The sequence below is a fragment of the Nerophis lumbriciformis genome, linkage group LG09, assembly GCF_033978685.3.
Source record: "Nerophis lumbriciformis linkage group LG09, RoL_Nlum_v2.1, whole genome shotgun sequence".
NCBI lineage: Eukaryota > Metazoa > Chordata > Actinopteri > Syngnathiformes > Syngnathidae > Nerophis > Nerophis lumbriciformis.
The window spans coordinates 49,505,135-49,527,476 of NC_084556.2; the positions used below are offsets into that span (position 1 = coordinate 49,505,135).

At 34.9% G+C, this 22,342-nt stretch overlaps 1 protein-coding gene across 1 annotated transcript in view; it reads left to right on the forward strand.

Annotated features, from left to right (window-relative positions):
• The window catches only part of LOC133607273 (uncharacterized), a 66,782-nt gene that overhangs the window by 24,666 nt on the left and 19,774 nt on the right, over nt 1–22,342 (forward strand). The window contains exons 2-5 of the mRNA XM_072913861.1: nt 3,240–3,249; nt 15,919–16,513; nt 16,612–16,655; nt 16,699–16,788. Coding sequence (XP_072769962.1) covers nt 3,240–3,249; nt 15,919–16,513; nt 16,612–16,655; nt 16,699–16,788 — 739 coding nt within the window. The remainder of the gene's footprint in view (nt 1–3,239; nt 3,250–15,918; nt 16,514–16,611; nt 16,656–16,698; nt 16,789–22,342) is intronic.

Consider the following 22,342-nt stretch of genomic DNA (forward strand, 5'->3'; position numbering starts at 1 on the left):
ATATGACTATGAAATAAAAGAAGTACAACTTAAATTCGGATATATGTAAATATCTGCCTCCGACAATATATATATATATATATATATATATATATATATATATATATATATATATATATATATATGTATGAAATACTTGACTTGGTGAATTCTAGCTGTCAATATACTCCTCCCCTCTTAACCATGCCCCCAACCACGCCCTGCCCCCCCTCCCCCCCACCTCCCGAAATCGGAGGTCTCAAGGTTGGCAAGTATGCTCATGCGGCCCCCGGTAAAAATTAATTGCCCACCCCTGGTTTAAAGTCTCATGCTGGGTTAAATGCCTGCGATGAGGTGGCGACTTGTCCAGGGTGTACGCCGCCTACCGCCCGAATGCAGCTAAGATAGGCGCCAGCGACCCCGAAAGGGACAAGCTGTAGAAAATGGATGGGATGGAGAAACTGAAAATAAAATTGCCGCTCTGTATTAAATACAAACACACTTCAGACAAGGACAAGAAGTCAATGTTCCCGGCCGAGACCGGACGTGCGAGGAGAAGAAAGTGCGGCCTTTGAAAGGAAAGTTCTATCGGGCGCCATGAATGACGGTCCATTGTGAGCGCGGACATCAGAGCTGCAGACGACAAGCGGTCAGTTGTTCAGGACAGGCGGTGGGTTGGCCATTGAGGATGGAAGAAGAAGAAGAAGAGGAAGGTCACCATCAGAACAAGCCATACATCATCTAACTTGAAAGGGTGCATTTCCCCTCTGGGCCCAGCAGGTGGCAGCAGCAGCAGCAGCTCCACAGAGGCCTGTGAGATTGCCCTGAGGTCACCTGACAACTCTTGCAGGAAGCGGAAGGTGCGGCTCCTTCTCTTTTTTTGCGGTTTGTTCATGATCCATAACGCGCTCTTTGTGTTTGGGGCCACAAAACAGAAGAAGAAGAAGAAGAAGAGGAAGACGACAGCGTGGTTGTAAAATGGCGTCAGGCTGCCCACAAAGAGCCTTTCATGCGTCCATAAATCTCCACGCAGCCGTTAAATCCAAGGCCCCTTCTCTCTTTAAAGTCACTTATTGCTTGGGAACGTCCGCCCACGCAGCACATCCCAGCAAGCTGCCTCCTGATTGGTCGGCGCTCACATTTAAACAACAACAATAACAAACCACTTGTTCGACTAAAGTCGACAACACCCATTATCGTTTGTTACACAACCTTTGTTGCATTTACATCATTGACTGTCAATCATTCATTTAAACACTTTATATTACATAAGATACATGAACCCCTAATATATACATATAGTGCTTTACACAAAACCTTTAATTAAAATAATGATTAGTTCATTTAAAAATCTATTATTTAATTAATAACACCCTAAAGTTGATAAATTAAAAATAACTTTATTTATTTCTCTATATTATATATATATATATATATATATATATATTTTTTTTTTTTTAAGTTTTATAAATGTATATCTTATACATTTTTGCTGTAAAATAATATGGGAATATAATAAAGAATCAATAAATCAAAAAGAAAAACATATGTATTTACATTATATAGTTCATTTATATTTTGTATATAAATATGAGTATTTTTTAACTAATTGTATATGATAAGCATTTGTGCCTACGTACCCAAATTTAGGGACATACTGTATGATATGAGTACAATATTTATAAATATAATTGAAATAGCATATTATATTAAAAAGAATAAAATATTTATGTACAGTATGTACTATCATTTATTCATATTTTATACATAAAACAATATAGCAGGTGTTTAGTCAATATAATTTATTTAAAATACATTTGTTTTTTTAATAATCGCATAATTAAGCATTTTTGTGGTAAGACTTTAAAAACTGTCAGGTAATTTAAGAATATAAAATTAAATTGATAAATTAAAAGGATGATCATATTTTTGTAATATATAGTTTATAGTTTATGTTTTTATACAAGTACAAGTGTTTTCTTTTTAAATAATCGTATATGATAAGCATTTTTGCCTTCAGCGACACACTGTATAATATGAATAAAATATGTATTGTTATTATTAAAATAACATAATTATATGTTAGAAAGAAAAAAATATGTATTATGTAATATCATGTATTCACATTTTATATATAAAATAATATAGCAGGTGTTTAATCAATGTAATTTATTTAAAATATAGCTGTTTTTTTATTACTGTATTATCAAGCATTTGTTGTAAGATTTTACAAACTGTAAAGCAATATAAGAATACAAAATCAAATTAATAAATTTAAAAAACAGAATTTTTTAATATATATAGTTTATTTATATTCTTTATATAAATATAAAACATTTTTATATGTTATATATAAAAACAATATCTAAGATGTTTAATCTAATCATTTAAAATATAGTTTTGTTTTTAATAATTGTAATAATTCTAAGACTTTAGGGATAACTAATAAAACAATATAGGAATGTATGATAAAAAATAAATAAATAGAACATTATTTTGTAAGTATAGTTTATTTATACATTAAAAAAAAATGTTTTAGATAATTGTACATGATAAACATTTTTGCCTATGTACCTGGACTTTGGAGGCACACTGTATAATATAAATAAATGTGTATTATTATTAAATAATATTCTATAATTCAAATAGAAGAAAATATGTATGTGTAAAATATTATTATTTGTATTATATATATAAAATTAAAATAAAATGTAATTCATAAACAAACAAAAAATAATTGTGTTTTTTTATATATATGATTGTATAATAAATGGGTTTTTCCCAAGACTTTAGGGACAAACTGTTGGTTGATGAGATAGAATATACTTTTTTTTTTTAAGTGAATGTTTTTGTGAACATATATAAAAATAAAAAAATACATGTGTGAAAAAGAAACAACACACAACTGAATATGAATAACAACAGACAACACTGCTTAGTTTCATTCTGCATGTTTATACGTTTCTATGACGTTGGCGTGCAATGAAGCCGTCCCAATAGAAACCTCTTATCTTTACCAGGAGGGAGGAGCAAGAAGTGTCTCACTTGTTATCACCGTCTCCGTCCATCCATCTGTTTGTCTATTTCTCAATCTAGCGTGACGTCATACAGCAGCACAGAAGGGTCCCCATGCAATAAATCCAACTTGGGTAAAAAGCTCATCATTGTTCCCGCTATGACAACTTAATTTGTGTGCAATCTGTAGTCTGTTTTTTTTTTTTTTGTACGACCACATTCTCACGACTGAACACTGAACATCTTTTGTATGACGTGGTCCTCATTCACAGACAACACTGTAATGTGCATGCCGGGCCACTAGCTGGAGCTCTAACACACTGATGGTGTTGCAGTGTGCATGCCGGGCCACTAGTTGCTGCTGTCTTCTCCTGCTGGTGAGTCATAAAAACACTATGTATGTAGTGTGTTTGGACCATAAAGTGTGTTTTATTTTATTTTGTATTTTTTGATTGACCATTGATCGGCTTTGAGCACATGTTGGCAGCGAGGGATGTTTACAAGATCTCACCCTGGGGCATGTTTTCAAAATACAGCATTAGCCAAAAACATGTGAAGTCAATTAATTAACTCATATTATATGCTACACATTTATATAGCCCTAAATCACGAGTGTCTAAAAGGGCTGCACGAGCCACAACGAGTACATATGGTGAAGGCGAACCACCAGGTTTAAGTAAATAATGGTTGAGCCCGTAATAAATTAAGGAGCCTTAGTTGGACATTGGTATGTGGACTGGATTAACTCTCTCACGAGAAGAAGCAATAAATTCAGTGATAGCCCTATCCTGGAGGAGAGACTCCATGTCTATCATCACGCCAACATTTAACCTCCAAAGGCCTTAGTGGCCACATGCGTGGACAGCACCTTTTTAGCTCTTATTTCCAAAATGGTGTACACTACTGAATTGGTGTCTTATGCCGACATATGGACACTTATACTGCCATCTGGTGGTGTCGGAAGAGTATAACATACAATGGAATTTGGAGAAAAAAAAGTGTAAAAATAAAAATTAGCATGTCACTACACATGAAGTACACGTTTGTTACTCATGGGCTAATTTAGTAACATCACATAAAAAGATGATTTTTAGTTTTTATTCAAATTAGGGTCCAATAAGCCCAAATAGCAAAGAGAAATAAAAAAAAAGTCATGTAAACAAACAGCTTGTGCCTTAAGAGGTTGTTTTCCGGTCACTTACACATGAACATGTCCTCACATGGTCAGGTTGTGCTGTCCTGACTTAGCACACACCCAGAGACGGAAATGAGGAATATAAAAACTGATGGTTTGGCTTCTCCAAGTTAGGAGTGCCTCATTTTTTTTTTTTTAGTTGACCTCCTCCAGGTACTGCAGTCCTAGTGAACATACAAGCAGGCCCGGCCCTAACCAATCTGGCACCCTAGGCAAGATTTTAGGTGGCGCCCCCCCCACATCGGCAGTGAAGTGTATATACTCACAAGAAACCGAATAGCTTTGTGTTTGACCTTTTTTTTACTTAAAGAAAGCAAATTAACAATCAGAATAGTTAACAAGATAAAAGAAAATATGAATAAATAAATGAATGCAAAAAATAAAAAATGAATATATGAAATACAATATTTTTTACATACATATTGCTTAATTAACATTAATGATGTGCACTTTAACAACTAGGCTTACAACTATACCTAATATATAAAGGGGTGGAAAAGTGACTATTACCTGCAGGGCAAACATTAGCTAACCAGAAGGCAATAACAATGTAAACAAAAAACACCTGCTTAAAAGATCTAATACAAATGTCCCTGAGGAATGTAAGGTGAGTACTGTAATTACCTAACGTTACATTATTATTTTCCATAACAATTTAGCCCCCTCCACAATCAACCCGACGTTAAAACAGAACTAGCTATTTATTGATTAGCAATTGCCGAATCATGTAACATTAGCTTAATGCTAAAAAGCCAGGTTACTATCACATTCTGTAACAGACAAATAATTTCATGTAGGCTAACGTTACCTACCTGCTACCTCTGTCTTTTTCTCGTTTCTCCTCCTCTTCTTTTCTCTTTTTTCTTCCCTGGGCACCTGACAGTTTTGGCCGTTTTGACATCTTGTGTTGATTTTTTGATGTGGTGACGTCCAAAAAGAGTCATGATACGGGAAGGGAGGGGGTGCACCGTGCGTACCAAGAACGCTCATGTACTTGGTATCATTACAGGGGCTGTTAGGTGTAGGACCGGTACTTTTGAGACTTATGAAATACAAGAATGTGTGAGTGCATGTGTGTGTGTGTGTGTGTGTGTGTGTGTGTGTGTGTGTGTGTGTGTGTGTGTGTGTGTGTTCTTGTATTTCTACCCTTCTTGAGACATCAACAAGGAAAAGTAGCTTCCATATGAGGAGGTGTGAACAAGTGATGACATAAATCATGGTCCCAATACGGAAAACCATTGCATCTAAGAGAGAATGTCTCATTTGCACCCCTGGTGGTGAAATCTATCAAAATGAGGGTGGTCCCAAAAAGGAGGGATTTTTCAAATTGACTGTGTGTCGGTTTTAAAAGTGCTCCCCCTCTGGTCAACATATGAAATAACAAGTGTGTGTAAAAATTTGAAGTGCTCCCCCTCTGGCCAACATATGAAATAACAAGTGTGTGTAAGAAATAGAAATGCGCCCCCTTTGGCCAAAATTAATTAAAAAATATAATAATAATAATGTATATAGAGACATACTGTAATAACGAAGTAAATAATGCAGATTAAAAACCAATTACAAACAAATTTTTTTTACTAAAAGCAGTCTTTTTCTCACAATGTGACGACTTTTTTTTATCAAATTGGGAACAATTTCTCATATTCTTTCTGTTTCCGTAATATTGCAATATTTTCTCATAAATCTATTACTTTTCTATGTCAAATTATTACTTTTTATCGCAAAAATGGTGACATTTGTCATAAAAAATTCTGACTTGTATCACAATGTTGTTAATTTTTTTGCTGTCCTTGTAAAATAATAACATTTTTCGAATAAAATGATGACTTTTGTCATAATTTTGCCAAGTAAAATTAAGATGATTATTATAATATTGACAACATTTTTAAGTTGTCTTATAAAATTGTGACTTTTGTCGAGTAAAATTACGACTCTTTTCATAAAATTGCCAAAATTTTAACCTTTTCTTGTAACATTGCGACTGTTTTTGAGTAAAATTCCAACTTGTATCATAATATTGCACAAATGTTCAGTTTTTCTTGTAAAATTGTGACCATTTTCTTGTGAAATTCCAATTCATTTTTCACAACAAGCTTTTTTATATTTGCATAGTATGTATATATTATTAATGTTGTAAATACACTTCTTTATATATCTAGAAAGGCTGGTCCTAAAGAGGTAGGCATTTTTCGGAGGTCTCAAGAAGGTATGAAATACAAGAATGTGTGTGTGTGTGTGTGTGTGTGTGTGTGTGTGTGTGTGTGTGTGTGTGTGTGTGTGTGTGTGTGTGTGTGTGTGTGTGTGTGTGTGTGTGCGCGTGTCAACACGTGAAAAAACAAGTGTGTATAAAAATTTGAAATGCTCCCCCTCTGGCCAACATATGAAATAACAAGTGTGTGTAAGAAATTGAAATGCGCCCCCTTTGGCCAAAATTAATTTAAAAATAATAATAATGTATATAGAGACATACTGTAATAACGAAGTAAATAATGAAGATTAAAACCCAAGTACAAACAAAAAAAATAACTAAAAACAGTGTTTTTTTCACAATGTGCAGACTTTTTTTATATAAAATAGGGAATAATTTCTTATATTCTTTCTGTTTCTGTAATATTGCAATATTTTCTCGTAAAACTATTCCTTTTCTTTGTAAAAGTATTACTTTTTATTGCAAAAATGGTGACATTTGTCATAAAAAATTCTGACTTGTATCACAATGTTGCCAATTTTTTTGCTGTCCTTGTAAAATAATGACATTTTTCGAGTAAAATTATGACTTTTGTCATAATTTTGCGTAGTAAAATTAAAATTACTATTATAATATTGCCAAAAATTTTAAGTTTTCTTATAAAACTGTGACTTTTGTCGAGTAAAATTACGACTCTTTTCATGAAATTGCCAAAATTTTAAGCTTTTCTTGTAAAATTGCGACTGTTATTGAGTAAAATTCCAACTTGTATCATATCATTGCACAAATGTTCCGTTTTTCTTATAAAATGTTGACTTGCGTTGAGTACAATGACGACTTTTATTATAACACTGCCAAGTTTTTCTTGTGAAATTGTGACCTGTTTCTTGTGAAATTCCAACTCATTTTTCACAACAAGCTTTTTTATATTTGCATAGTATGTATATATTATTAATGTTGTGATTACAAATCTTTATATATCTAGAAAGGCTGGTCCTAAAGAGGTAGGCATTTTTCGGAATCTCAAGAAGGTATGAAATACAAGAATGTGTGTGTGTGTGTGTGTGTGTGTGTGTGTGTGTGTGTGTGCGTGTGTGTGTGTGTGTGCGTGTGTGTGTGTGTGTGCGTGTGTGTGTGCGCGTGTGCGTGTGTGTGTGTGTTCTTGTATTTCTACCCTTCTTGAGACATCAACAAGGAAAAGTAGCTTCCATATGAGGAGGTGTGAACAAGTGATGACATAAATCATGGTCCCAATACAGAAAAGCATTGCATCTAATAGAGAATGTCTCATTTGCACCCCTGGTGGTGAAATCTATCAAAATTAGGGTGGTCCCAAAAAGGAGGGTTTTTAAAAGTGCTCTCCCTCTGGTCAACATATGAAATAACAAGTGTGTGTAAAAATTTGAAGTGCTCCCCCTCTGGCCAACATATGAAATAACAAGTGTGTGTGAGAAATTGAAATGCGCCCCCTTTGGCCAAAATTAATTTAAAAATAATAATAATGTATATAGAGACATACTGTAATAACGAAGTAAATAATGAAGATTAAAACCCAAGTAAAATGCTGACATTTTTCGAGTAAAATGATGACTTTTGTCATCATTTTGCCAAGTAAAATTAAGATTATTCTTATAATATTGCCAACATTTTTAAGTTTTCTTATAAAATTGTGACTTTTGTCGAGTAAAATTACGACTCATTTCATAAAATTGCCAAAATTTTAAGCTTTTTCTTGTAAAATTGCGACTGTTATTGAGTAAAATTCCAAATTTTATCACAATATTGCACAAATGTTCCGTTTTTCTTATAAAATGTTGACTTGCGTTGAGTAAAATGACGACTTTTATTATAACACTGCCAAGTTTTTCTTGTGAAATTGTGACCTTTTTCTTGTGAAATTCCAACTCATTTTTCACAACAAGCTTTTTTATATTTGCATAGTATGTATATATTATTAATGTTGTAAATACACATCTTTATATATCTAGAAAGGCTGGTCCTAAAGAGGTAGGCATTTTTCGGAGGTCTCAAGAAGGTATGAAATACAAGAATGTGTGCGTGCATGTGTGTGTGTGTGTGCGTGTGTGTGTGTGTGCGCGTGTGCGTGTGTGTTTGTTCTTGTATTTCTACCCTTCCTGAGACATCAACAAGGAAAAGTAGCTTCCATATGAGGAGGTGTGAACAAGTGATGACATAAATCATGGTCCCAATACGGAAAACCATTGCATCTAATAGAGAATGTCTCATTTGCACCCCTGGTGGTGAAATCCATCAAAATTAGGGTGGTCCCAAAAAGGAGGGTTTTTAAAAGTGCTCCCCCTCCGGTCAACATATGAAATAACAAGTGTGTGTAAAAATTTGAAGTGCTCCCCCTCTGGCCAACATATGAAATAACAAGTGTGTGTGAGAAATTGAAATGCGCCCCCTTTGGCCAAAATTAATTTAAAAATAATAATAATGTATACAGAGACATACTGTAATAACGAAGTAAATAATGAAGATTAAAACCATTTTTTTAAAACCAAATTGCGACTGTTATTGAGTAAAATTCCAAATTTTATCACAATATTGCACAAATGTTCCGTTTTTCTTATAAAATGTTGACTTGCGTTGAGTAAAATGACGACTTTTATTATAACACTGCCAAGTTTTTCTTGTGAAATTGTGACCTGTTTCTTGTGAAATTCCGACTGATTTTTTACAACAAGCTTTTTTATATTTGCATAGTATGTATATATTATTAATGTTGTAAATACACATCTTTATATATCTAGAGAGGCTGGTCCTAAAGAGGTAGGCATCATTCGGAGGTCTCAAGAAGGTATGAAATACAAGAATGTGTGTGTGTGTGTGTGTGTGTGTGTGTGTGTGTGTGTGTGTGTGTGTGTGTGTGTGTGTGTGTGTGTGTGTGTGTGTGTGCGTGTGTTCTTGTATTTCTACCCTTCTTGAGACATCAACAAGGAAAAGTAGCTTCCATATGAGGAGGTGTGAACAAGTGATGACATAAATCATGGTCCCAATACAGAAAAGCATTGCATCTAATAGAGAATGTCTCATTTGCACCCCTGGTGGTGAAATCTATCAAAATGAGGGTGGTCCCAAAAAGGAGAGTTTTTAAAAGTGCTCCCCCTCTGGCCAACATATGAAATAACAAGTGTGTGTGAGAAATTGAAATGCGCCCCCTTTGGCCAAAATTAATCTAAAAAAAAAAGAAGAATAATGTATATAGAGACATATTGTAATAACGAAGTAATGAAGATTAAAAACCAATTACAAACAAAAAAAATAACTAAAGCAGTCTTTTTCTCACAATGTGCCGACTTTTTTTTTTATAAAATTGGGAACAATTTCTCACATTCTTTCTGTTTCTGTAATATTGCAATATTTTCTCGTAAATCTATTACTTTTCTATGTCAAATTATTACCTTGTATCGCAAAAATGGTGACATTTGTCATAAAAAATTCTGACTTGTATCACAATGTTGCCAATTTTTTTGCTGTCCTTGTAAAATAATGACATTTTTCGAGTAAAATGATGACTTTTGTCATCATTTTGCCAAGTAAAATTAAAATTACTATTATAATATTGCCAAAAATTTTAAGTTTTCTTATAAAACTGTGACTTTTGTCGAGTAAAATTACGACTCTTTTCATAAAATTGCCAAAATGTTAAGCTTTTTCTTGTAAAATTGCGACTGTTATTGAGTAAAATTCCAAATTTTATCACAATATTGCACAAATGTTCCGTTTTTCTTATAAAATGTTGACTTGCGTTGAGTAAAATGACGACTTTTATTATAACACTGCCAAGTTTTTCTTGTGAAATTGTGACCTGTTTCTTGTGAAATTCCAACTCATTTTTCACAACAAGCTTTTTTATATTTGCATAGTATGTATATATTATTAATGTTGTAAATACACATCTTTATATATCTAGAGAGGGTGGTCCTAAAGAGGTAGGCATTTTTCGGAGGTCTCAAGAAGGTATGAAATACAAGAATGTGTGAGTGTCCGTGCCCGTGTGTGGGTGTGTGTGTGTGTGTGTGTGTGTGCGTGTGCGTGTGCGTGTGTGTTCTTGTATTTCTACCCTTCTTGAGACATCAACAAGGAAAAGTAGCTTCTATATGAGGAGGTGTGAACAAGTGATGACATAAATCATGGTCCCAATACAGAAAACCATTGTATCGAATAGAGAATGTCTCATTTGCACCCCTGGTGGTGAAATCTATCAAAATTAGGGTGGTCCCAAAAAGGAGGGGTACGTTTTTCAAATTGACTGTGTGTCGCTTTTAAAAGTGCTCCCCCTCTGGTCAACATATGAAATAACAAGTGTGTGTAAAAATTTGAAGTGCTCCCCCTCTGGCCAACATATGAAATAACAAGTGTGTGTAAGAAATTGAAATGCGCCCCCTTTGGCCAAAATTAATTTAAAAAAAAAAAGAATAATAATGTATATAGAGACATATTGTAATAACGAAGTAATGAAGATTAAAAACCAATTACAAACAAAAAAAATAACTAAAGCAGTCTTTTTCTCACAATGTGCTGACTTTTTTCTTTATAAAATTGGGAACAATTTCTCATATTCTTTCTGTTTCCGTAATATTGCAATATTTTCTCGTAAATCTATTTCTTTTCTATGTCAGATTATTACTTTTTATCGCAAAAATGGTGACATTTGTCATAAAAAATTCTGACTTGTATCACAATGTTGCCAATTTTTTTGCTGTCCTTGTAAAATAGTGACATTTTTCGAGTAAAATGATGACTTTTGTCATCATTTTGCAAAGTAAAATTAAGATGATTATTATAATATTGACAACATTTTTAAGTTTTCTTATAAAATTGTGACTTTTGTCGAGTAAAATTACGACTCTTTTCATAAAATTGCCAAAATTTTAAGCTTTTCTTGTAACATTGCGACTGTTTTTGAGTAAAATTCCAACTTGTATCAAATGTTCAGTTTTTCTTGTAAAATTGTGACCTTTTTCTTGTGAAATTCCAATTAATTTTTTACAACAAGCTTTTTAAAATGTGCATAGTATGTATATATTATTAATGTTGTAAATACAAATCTTTATATATCTAGAGAGGGTGGTCCTAAAGAGGTAGGCATTTTTCGGAGGTCTCAAGAAGGTATGAAATACAAGAACGTGTGAGTGCATGTGTGTGTGTGTGTGTGTGTGTGTGTGTGTGTGTGTGTGTGTGTGTGTGTGTATGTGTGTGTGTGTGTGTGTGTGTGCGTGTGTGTGTGTGCGTGTGTGCGTGTGTCAACACATGAAAAAACAAGTGTGTATAAAAATTTGAAATGCTCCCCCTCTGGCCAACATATGAAATAACAAGTGTGTGTAAGAAATTGAAATGCGCCCCCTTTGGCCAAAACTAATTAAAAAGATAAAAATAAAATAATGTGTATATAGAGACATACTGTAATAACTTGAAGTAAATAATGAAGATTACAAACCAATTACAAACAAAAAATTAAAATTAAAATGAACTAAAATCAGTCTTTTTCTCACAATGTGCCGACTTTTTGTTTTATAAAATAGGGAATCATTTCTCATATTCTTTCTGTTTCTGTAATAGTACAATATTTTCTCGTAAAACTATTACTTTTCTATGTAAAAGTATTACTTTTTATTGCAAAATGGTGACAAATTTGTCATATAAAATACTGACTTGTATCACAATTTTTGGGTTGTTCTTGTAAAACAGTGACATTTTTCGAGTAGAATTATGACTTTTGTCATAATTTTGCCAAGTAAAATTAAAATTACTATTATAATATTGCCAAAAATTTTAAGTTTTCTTATAAAATTGTGACTTTTGTCGAGTAAAATTACGACTCTTTTCATAAAATTGCCAAAATTTTAAGCTTTTCTTGTAAAATTGCGACTGTTTTTGAGTAAAATTCCAACTTGTATCATAATATTGCACAAATGTTCCGTTTTTCTTATAAAATGTTGACTTGCGTTGAGTAAAATGACGACTTTTATTATAACACTGCCAAAATTCTAAATTTTTCTTGTGAAATTGTGACCTGTTTCTTGTGAAATTCCAATTCATTTTTCACAACAAGCTTTTTAAAATGTGCATAGTATGTATATTTTATTAATGTTGTAAATACACATCTTTATATATCTAGAAAGGCTGGTCCTAAAGAGGGAGGCATTTTTCGGAGGTCTCAAGAAGGTATGAAATACAAGAATGTGTGAGTGCATGTGTGTGTGTGTGCGTGTTTGTGTGTGTTCTTGTATTTCTACCTTTCTTGAGACATCAACAAGGAAAAGTAGCTTCCATATGAGGAGGTGTGAACAAGTGATGACATAAATCATGGTCCCAATACAGAAAAGCATTGCATCTAATAGAGAATGTCTCATTTGCACCCCTGGTGGTGAAATCTATCAAAATGAGGGTGGTCCCAAAAAGGAGGGATTTTTCAAATTGACTGTGTGTAGGTTTTAAAAGTGCTCCCCCTCTGGTCAACATATGAAATAACAAGTGTATGTAAAAATTTGAAGTGCTCCCCCTCTGGCCAACATATGAAATAACAAGTGTGTGTAAGAAATTGAAATGCGCCCCCTTTGGCCAAAATTAATTAAAACAAAAATAATAACAATGTATATAGAGACATACTGTAATAACGAAGTAAATAATGAAGATTAAAAACCAATTACAAACAAAAAAAATAACTAAAGCAGTCTTTTTCTCACAATGTGCCGACTTTTTTTTATAAAATTGGGAATAATTTCTTATATTCTTTCTGTTTCTGTAATATTGCAATATTTTCTCGTAAAACTATTACTTTTCTTTGTAAAAGTATTACTTTTTATCGCAAAAATGGTGACATTTGTCATACAAAATTCTGACTTGTATCACAATGTTGCCAATTTTTTTGCTGTCCTTGTAAAATAGTGACATTTTCGAGTAAAATGATGACTTTTGTCATAATTTTGCCGAGTAAAATTCTGATAATTTTTTATAATATTCCCAAAAAATTATATTTTTCTTATAAAATTGTGACTTTTGTCGAGTAAAATTACCACTTTTTTCATAAAATTGCCAAAATGTTAAGCTTTTTCTTGTAAAATTGCGACTGTTATTGAGTAAAGTTCCAACTTTTATCACAATATTGCACAGTTTTTCTTGTGAAATTTCGACTTGCGTTGAGTAAAATGACGACTTTTATTATAACACTGCCAATATTCTAAGGTTTTCTTGTGAAATTGTGACCTGTTTCTTGTGAAATTCCAACTCATTTTTCACAACAAGCTTTTTTATATTTGCATAGTATGTATATATTAGTAATGTTGTAAATACACATCTTTATATATCTAGAAAGGCTGGTCCTAAAGAGGTAGGCATCATTCGGAGGTCTCAAGAAGGTATGAAATACAAGAATGTGTGTGTGCATGTGTGTGTGTGTGTGTGTGTGTGTGTGTGCGCGCGTGTGCGTGTGTGTGTGTGTTCTTGTATTTCTACCCTTCTTGAGACATCAACAAGGAAAAGTACCTTCCATATGAGGAGGTGTGAACAAGTGATGACATAAATCATGGTCCCAATGCGGAAAACCATTGCATCTAATAGAGAATGTCTAATTTGCACCCCTGGTGGTGAAATCTATCAAAATGAGGGTGGTCCCAAAAAGGAGGGATTTTTCAAATTGACTGTGTGTCGGTTTTAAAAGTGCTCCCCCTCTGGTCAACATACGAAATAACAAGTGTGTGTAAAAATTTTAAGTGCTCCCCCTCTGGCCAACGTATGAAATAACAAGTGTGTGTAAGAAATTGAAATGAAAAAAATTTATTTAAAAATAATAATAATAATAATAATGTATATAGAGACATACTGTAATAACGAAGTAAATAATGAAGATTAAAAACCAATTAAAAACAAAAAAAATAACTAAAGCAGTCTTTTTCTCACAATGTGCCGACTTTTTTTTATAAAATTGGGAATAATTTCTCATATTCTTTCTGTTTCTGTAATATTGCAATATTTTCTCGTAAATCTATTACTTTTCTATGTCAAATTATTACTTTTTATCGCAAAAATGGTGACATTTGTCAAAAAAAATTCTGACTTGTATCACAATGTTGCCAATTTTTTTGCTGTCCTTGTAAAATAGTGACATTTTTCGAGTAAAATGATGACTTTTGTCATAATTTTGCCGAGTAAAATTCTGATAATTTTTTATAATATTCCCAAAAAAATTTATTTTTCTTATAAAATTGTGACTTTTGTCGAGTAAAATTACCACTTTTTTCATAAAATTGCCAAAATGTTAAGCTTTTTCTTGTAAAATTGCGACTGTTATTGAGTAAAATTCCAACTTTTATCACAATATTGCACAGTTTTTCTTGTGAAATTTCGACTTGCGTTGAGTAAAATGACGACTTTTATTATAACACTGCCAATATTCTAAGGTTTTCTTGTGAAATTGTGACCTGTTTCTTGTGAAATTCCAACTCATTTTTCACAACAAGCTTTTTTATATTTGCATAGTATGTATATATTATTAATGTGTTAAATACACATCTTTATATATCTAGAAAGGGTGGTCCTAAAGAGGTAGGCATTTTTCGGGGGTCTCAAGAAGGTAACAAATACAAGTGTGTGAGTGTGTGTGTGTGTGTGTGTGTGTGTGTGTGTGTGTGTGTGTGTGTGTGTGTGTGTGTGGGGGGCCTAAATTAACGTACGATTGCGATTGCACGTATGCGATAATAGCGTGTAACTCAGCATGTAAACTTTGACACGCGACCTACTTCACATTTATCCGACGTGGAAGTCGTCGCCGTCGGATGCTAACTTCTTTGTTGGATCGGGATTTTCAAAAGTTTTCCGAGTGCATCAATGATTGTCGACATGAAAACAAGCTGCTGCTGGCCCATTTATTCCAAAAGGAGGAAGAATGTGTAAAAGCTACTGCGCGTCAGGTTGCTCATTAACTAGCGTGTCCACTCTGTGACACGTTCGAGTCCTCGCATCAAAACAAAACAGGAACAATAGTTGGTTCCTGTTTGCGATCAAACTTTGTTAGCTTGAGGACAAGACTGCTTTTGAAGGTTGACCGTTTGGGACAACCTGAGGAATACTTACCTTGGAGTCCAGTATTTGCCACCACGTGGTACATTTGTGGCATTTGGACTTGGAGGGACTGAAGGGTCTGGTCCAGTGGTCAGTCATCAAGCTTGACCCTGGCCGATCATTACCCACTGACAGCCATAAACATGGGCGAAAGGTTCAGCCATAAACCAGGTTTTTGTTTGAAAAGCAGCATCCCCACGCCCAGGTGGTAAACCGGGACTCTCTGATTGGACGGCCGATGTCATCCCCGAGGAGGGTTGGACCGTTTCGCAATAAAAACTAAGTCCAGATAAGGATCCTCGAGAGTGGACCAGGAAGAGCGGACGTTTGAGGAAGTTCTCCAGGTGAAAGCAACCGGGATCTTTGGTTGGGAACGAGGGACCATGTCGTCTTTCGGACTGGAGTTGGTGGGCGTCTCTGTGGCGGTGGTGGGCTGGCTTCTGAGCGTGGTCAGCTGCGCGCTGCCCATGTGGAGGGTGTCGGCCTTCATCGGCGCCAACATCGTGACGGCGCAGGTGTACTGGGAGGGCCTGTGGATGACCTGCGTGTTCCAGAGCACGGGCCAGATGCAGTGCAAGGTCTACGACTCCATGCTGGCGCTGCCCCAGGACCTGCAGGCGGCGCGCGCCCTCACCGTGGTGTCCATTATCGTCGGGGTGCTGTCGCTCCTCATCTCCCTGGTCGGGGCCAAGTGCACCAACTGCATCGAGGACGAGGGCGCCAAAGCGCGGGTGATGATTTCCTCCGGCGCCGGCTTCATCGTGGCGGCGCTGACCCAGTTGGTGCCCGTGTCGTGGTCGGCCAACACCATCGTGGTGGAGTTCTACAGTCTCATCATCCCGTCCGGCCAGAAGATGGAGATCGGGGCGGCTCTGTACCTGGGCTGGGCCGCGGCCGCCCTGCTGCTGATCGGCGGCTCCATCCTGTGCTGCAGCTGCCCCCCTAAGGAGGAGAAGGCCAGCAGGTACAGCATTCACCCGCAGAGCCGCGTGGCCTACTCGGCCGCCCCCAAGTCCACGGCCCAGAGCTCCTACAACCGGAGGGACTACGTCTGATTGTCTTCATCACGCCTGTTTAGACTTTTGCATTCTTCAGTGGGCTGGCCTTGAAACGGCTGCATCTCTTCTGGAAACAAGCTGACTGACAGAACCAGCAAGAACCAGCAAGAACCAGCAAGCTGAAGAACCCACCGTGAGGTTCTGGACCCTGTCCGGAGTCTTTGTATTTATTTCAGTGGTGAGGACCCTTCGGAATCTCCAAAGCCACTTCCTGTCAGCGTCTTTGGGGACCAAAGTTGTGCTTTAAAAATGGAATACTTCCGTCAGTACACTTCAATAAGTACACTTATTTCCCGAGTATGCCAGTTTTAACAGTGGCGCTGTCCCAAATCCACTGATGTCATGACGACGTCACATTTTCTTCTTCTTTCCGACCGTTACGGGTTCTTTCCGGATGGCGGTGAGCGACCTGCGTCAAAGGATTTGAGTGCACTGCATCTCGCCGTGCTCGTCAGTGAGAGTCGCTTGTGCACTCAGAAGACTTAAGTGCACCACCTGAGACTCAGCCTGTGACGTTTACACTGACCAACAAAATGTAAACTCAGTTTTTATGTTTTCTACAATTCTATTTTATTAACATATATTTTCTTTGTACGAGTGAAATTCCTGAAAGAAACTAATTATGATTATTTTGTTGTCTTGGTTGTGTGTACCGTATTTTTCGGACTATAAGTCGCAGTTTTTTTCATAGTTTGGCCGGGCTCCAGTGCGACTTATATATGTTTTTTTCCTTTTTTGTTATGCATTTTGGGCAGGTGCGACTTATACTCCAGTGCGACTTATACTCCGAAAAATACGGTATATATATATATATATATCCATCCATCCATTTTCTATATATATATATATATATATATATATATATATATATATCCATCCATCCATTTTCTATATATATATATATATATATATATATATATATATATATATATATATATATATATATATATATATATATATATATATATATATATATATATATATATGTATATATATATATGTATGTATATATATATATATATATATATATATATATATATATATATATATTAGGGCTGTGAATATTTGGGCATCATACGATTTGATTTGGTTCTTGGGGGTAATGATTCGATTAAGAATCGATTCTCGATTCAAAATCAATACTTTTATTAACATTGGGTGCCACTTCTATGATTAACTACATTCCTCCATAAAATATATAAACAGCTCTAATACATTTCTATGTTTCTTCAAATAAAACTGGTTTTGTTTAATAAAATTCTACCCAAACATTGAATAAAGTCAAATACAAATAAGGCAACAAGAGAAATATCCAACACTTCTCTTTTCTAAAGTAAATCTGTACAGCAGATATGATCTACATCAGGGGTCCCCAAACTACGGCCCGCGGGCCAGATACGGCCCGCCAGCGTCCAAAATCCGGCCCGCGGTTAGTCCTGAGTAAAAAAATCGTTTTTCTTTTGTTTGTTTTATTAATATTATTTTTAATCTGTCCTTTCTAGTCCTTCCATCAATCAATTTTTCTACCGCTTGTTACTCTCGGGGTATTCTCGCCGCTCTGGCAAATCATATTTTCTAAAAATGCATTTTCCCATCGATACTGTGACGTCATCACGCTCGCGCCGCAGTGTCGGGCAGTGTCTTTCAGTCAGTTAGTACCCGAGGGGGGAAAAAATGGTGAAATCGTTGAGGAAACGTAAAATAGACTCCGAGTGTAGAGTTTTTAAACATCAGTGGACATATGACTTTTTTTTGTTCAGTGTAAGGAAAAGGCAGTTTGTCTGATCTGCAATGATATAATTATATATATATATATATATATATATATATATATATATATATATATATATATATATATATATATATATATATATATATATATATATATATATATATGTATATATGTATATATATATATTTATATATATATATGTATATATATATATTAATTTGATAATCGATTAATCTGTCGATTATTACTTCAATTAATGGATTAATAATCGGATAAAAGAGACAAACTACATTTCTATCCTTTCCGGTATTTTATTGAAAAAAAACAGCATACTGGCACCATACTTATTTTGATTATTGTTTCTCAGCTGTTTGTACATGTTACAGTTTATAAATAAAGGTTTATAAAAAATAAATAAATAAAAAATTTAAAAAAAAATTGCCTCTGCGCATAGCATAGATCCAACGAATCGATGACTAAATTAATCGCCAACTATTTTTATAATTGATTCTAATCGATTTAATCGATTAGTTGTTGCAGCCCTAATGTATATAGCCCGGCCCCTGGCCAAATTTTTTTTCGCCCAATGTGGCCCCCAATAAGTGAGTGGCTGGACAGGACAGATTAAATTAAAAAATAATAATATAATATAATATATATCCTATTTTTTTCTTAAATAGTTTTGGTATTTTTTAATTAATTGATTAAGAATCGTTACAAATTAAAATCACGATTAATTCGAAAATCTATTTTTTGACACCCCTAATATATATATATATATATATATATATATATATATATATATATATATATATATATATATATATATATATATATATATATGTACGTGTGTGTGTTTTTACACATATATATATATATATATATATATATATATATGTACGTGTGTGTGTTTTTACATATATATATATATATATATATATATATATATATATATATATATATATATACACAGTTAAAATATCTATATATTTTCAATGTTTGCCTCTTTTTACATAACAATTGTGCAGGATTAGTTGTTGACACTGTTTTACAAATATATTGTTTTTCTAAAAAAAAAAAAAAAAGAGTAGTTAACCCCCATGACTCAAAGAAAGTATGTGTTCATTGTTATGGTTTTGTGTAAAAGTGTGTGGAATAAAGAGTTTGTATATAAACTGCGTGAATGTTCCAATTGGAGTCTGTTCATCGCAAAAGGACTTTCTTCTGCTTTGACAGTCAAATGAGGCGAGTCACTTCCGCGCCAACACGGATGACGCGCACAGAGTCTCACCGGCTCGCCTATAAAGTCGATAAAGTCATAAAGTTGGGGGGAGTGGTACAAAGAAAAAGAGCAGGAAGTGTGACGAAGCATACGTAGTCTTTGGACTCAATGAGGAAAGACCAGTGTGTTCTATTTCACTTTGCACCATCTTATTGTTTCTTTCTACTCCTGCTGCAATGAGAACAAGTGGCCTAAAGATGCCTGTTAACACTGAGCAAGAGTTAATAGTAGCACTCATGACATTTGTCATCCTTTCCTATATACAGATAAAAGCCAGTAAATTAGAATATTTTGAAAAACTTGATTTATTTCAGTAATTGCATTCAAAAGGTGTAACTTGTACATTATATTTATTCATTGCACACAGACTGATGCATTCAAATGTTTATTTCATTTAATTTTGATGATTTGAAGTGGCAACAAATGAAAATCCAAAATTCCGTGTGTCACAAAATTAGAATATTACTTAAGGCTAATACAAAAAAGGGATTTTTAGAAATGTTGGCCAACTGAAAAGTATGAAAATGAAAAATATGAGCATGTACAATACTCAATACTTGGTTGGAGCTCCTTTTGCCTCAATTACTGCGTTAATGCGGCGTGGCATGGAGTCGATGAGTTTCTGGCACTGCTCAGGTGTTATGAGAGCCCAGGTTGCTCTGATAGTGGCCTTCAACTCTTCTGCGTTTTTGGGTCTGGCATTCTGCATCTTCCTTTTCACAATACCCCACAGATTTTCTATGGGGCTAAGGTCAGGGGAGTTGGCGGGCCAATTTAGAACAGAAATACCATGGTCCGTAAACCAGGCACGGGTAGATTTTGCGCTGTGTGCAGGCGCCAAGTCCTGTTGGAACTTGAAATCTCCATCTCCATAGAGCAGGTCAGCAGCAGGAAGCATGAAGTGCTCTAAAACTTCCTGGTAGACGGCTGCGTTGACCCTGGATCTCAGGAAACAGAGTGGACCGACACCAGCAGATGACATGGCACCCCAAACCATCACCCAACCATGCAAATTTTGCATTTCCTTTGGAAATCGAGGTCCCAGAGTCTGGAGGAAGACAGGAGAGGCACAGGATCCACGTTGCCTGAAGTCTAGTGTAAAGTTTCCACCATCAGTGATGGTTTGGGGTGCCATGTCATCTGCTGGTGTCGGTCCACTCTGTTTCCTGAGATCCAGGGTCAACGCAGCCGTCTACCAGCAAGTTTTAGAGCACTTCATGCTTCCTGCTGCTGACCTGCTCTATGGAGATGGAGATTTCAAGTTCCAACAGGACTTGGCACCTGCACACAGCGCAAAATCTACCCGTGCCTGGTTTACGGACCATGGTATTTCTGTTCTAAATTGGCCCGCCAACTCCCCTGACCTTAGCCCCATAGAAAATCTGTGGGGTATTGTGAAAAGGAAGATGCAGAATGCCAGACCCAAAAACGCAGAAGAGTTGAAGGCCACTATCAGAGCAACCTGGGCTCTCATAACACCTGAGCAGTGCCAGAAACTCATCGACTCCATGCCACGCCGCATTAACGCAGTAATTGAGGCAAAAGGAGCTCCAACCAAGTATTGAGTATTGTACATGCTCATATTTTTCATTTTCATACTTTTCAGTTGGCCAACATTTCTAAAAATCCCTTTTTTGTATTAGCCTTAAGTAATATTCTAATTTTGTGACACACGGAATTTTGGATTTTCATTTGTTGCCACTTCAAATCATCAAAATTAAATGAAATAAACATTTGAATGCATCAGTCTGTGTGCAATGAATAAATATAATGTACAAGTTACACCTTTTGAATGCAATTACTGAAATAAATCAAGTTTTTCAAAATATTCTAATTTACTGGCTTTTACCTGTAGGCCGGATCCCAGTCTTGTTAAGTCCATGTCTCAGAGACTCCAAGCCAGGCCTGGGCAATTATTTTGACTCAGGGGGGCCAAATGTAGAGAAAAAAATATGTCTGGGGGCCGGTATATCTATTTTTAGGAACACTAATACAAAACCTCACAATAAAGTCTGATTGAATGCTAAAAAAGTTATGACAGACTGCTTCAAAAAAATAGAATAGTATTTTCCCTTTTTTTACTGAATGACACACGCAGAATGTACATGAAAATATGCAGGATTTACAATATTAACTATGAACGATAAAACCCTGAATATTGACAACATATCATGCAAAAGCGCAGATTCCGAACCATTGAAAGAGTTAGTATAGTTGAAGACTTACGGTCATTTGAAAACATCACTACACATCAGCTACAGTTTCCATCTTAAAGATCTAAAAAAAATATCAGATTTTCTGGAAAACTAATACGAAACCTCACAATAATGTCTGATTGAATGCTAAAACGTTATGACAGACCGCCTTAAAATACGGAATGGAATTTAACATTTTTTTACTGAATGAGACACCCAGAATGTATATGAAAATAAATAATGTGGGATTTACAATATTAACTATGAACGATAAAACCCTGAATATTGACAACATATCATGCAAAAGCGCAGATTCCGAACCATTGAAAGAGTTAGTATAGTTGAAGACTTACTGTCATTTGAAAACATCACTACACATCAGCCACAGTTTCCATCTTAAAGATCTAAAAAAAATATCAGATTTTCAGGAAAACTAATACGAAACCTCACAATAATGTCTGATTGAATGCTAAAACGTTATGACAGACCGCCTTAAAATACGGAATGGAATTTTAAATTTTTTTTACTGAATGAGACACCCAGAATGTACATGAAAATAAATAATGTGGGATTTACAATATTAACTATGAACGATAAAACCCTGAATATTG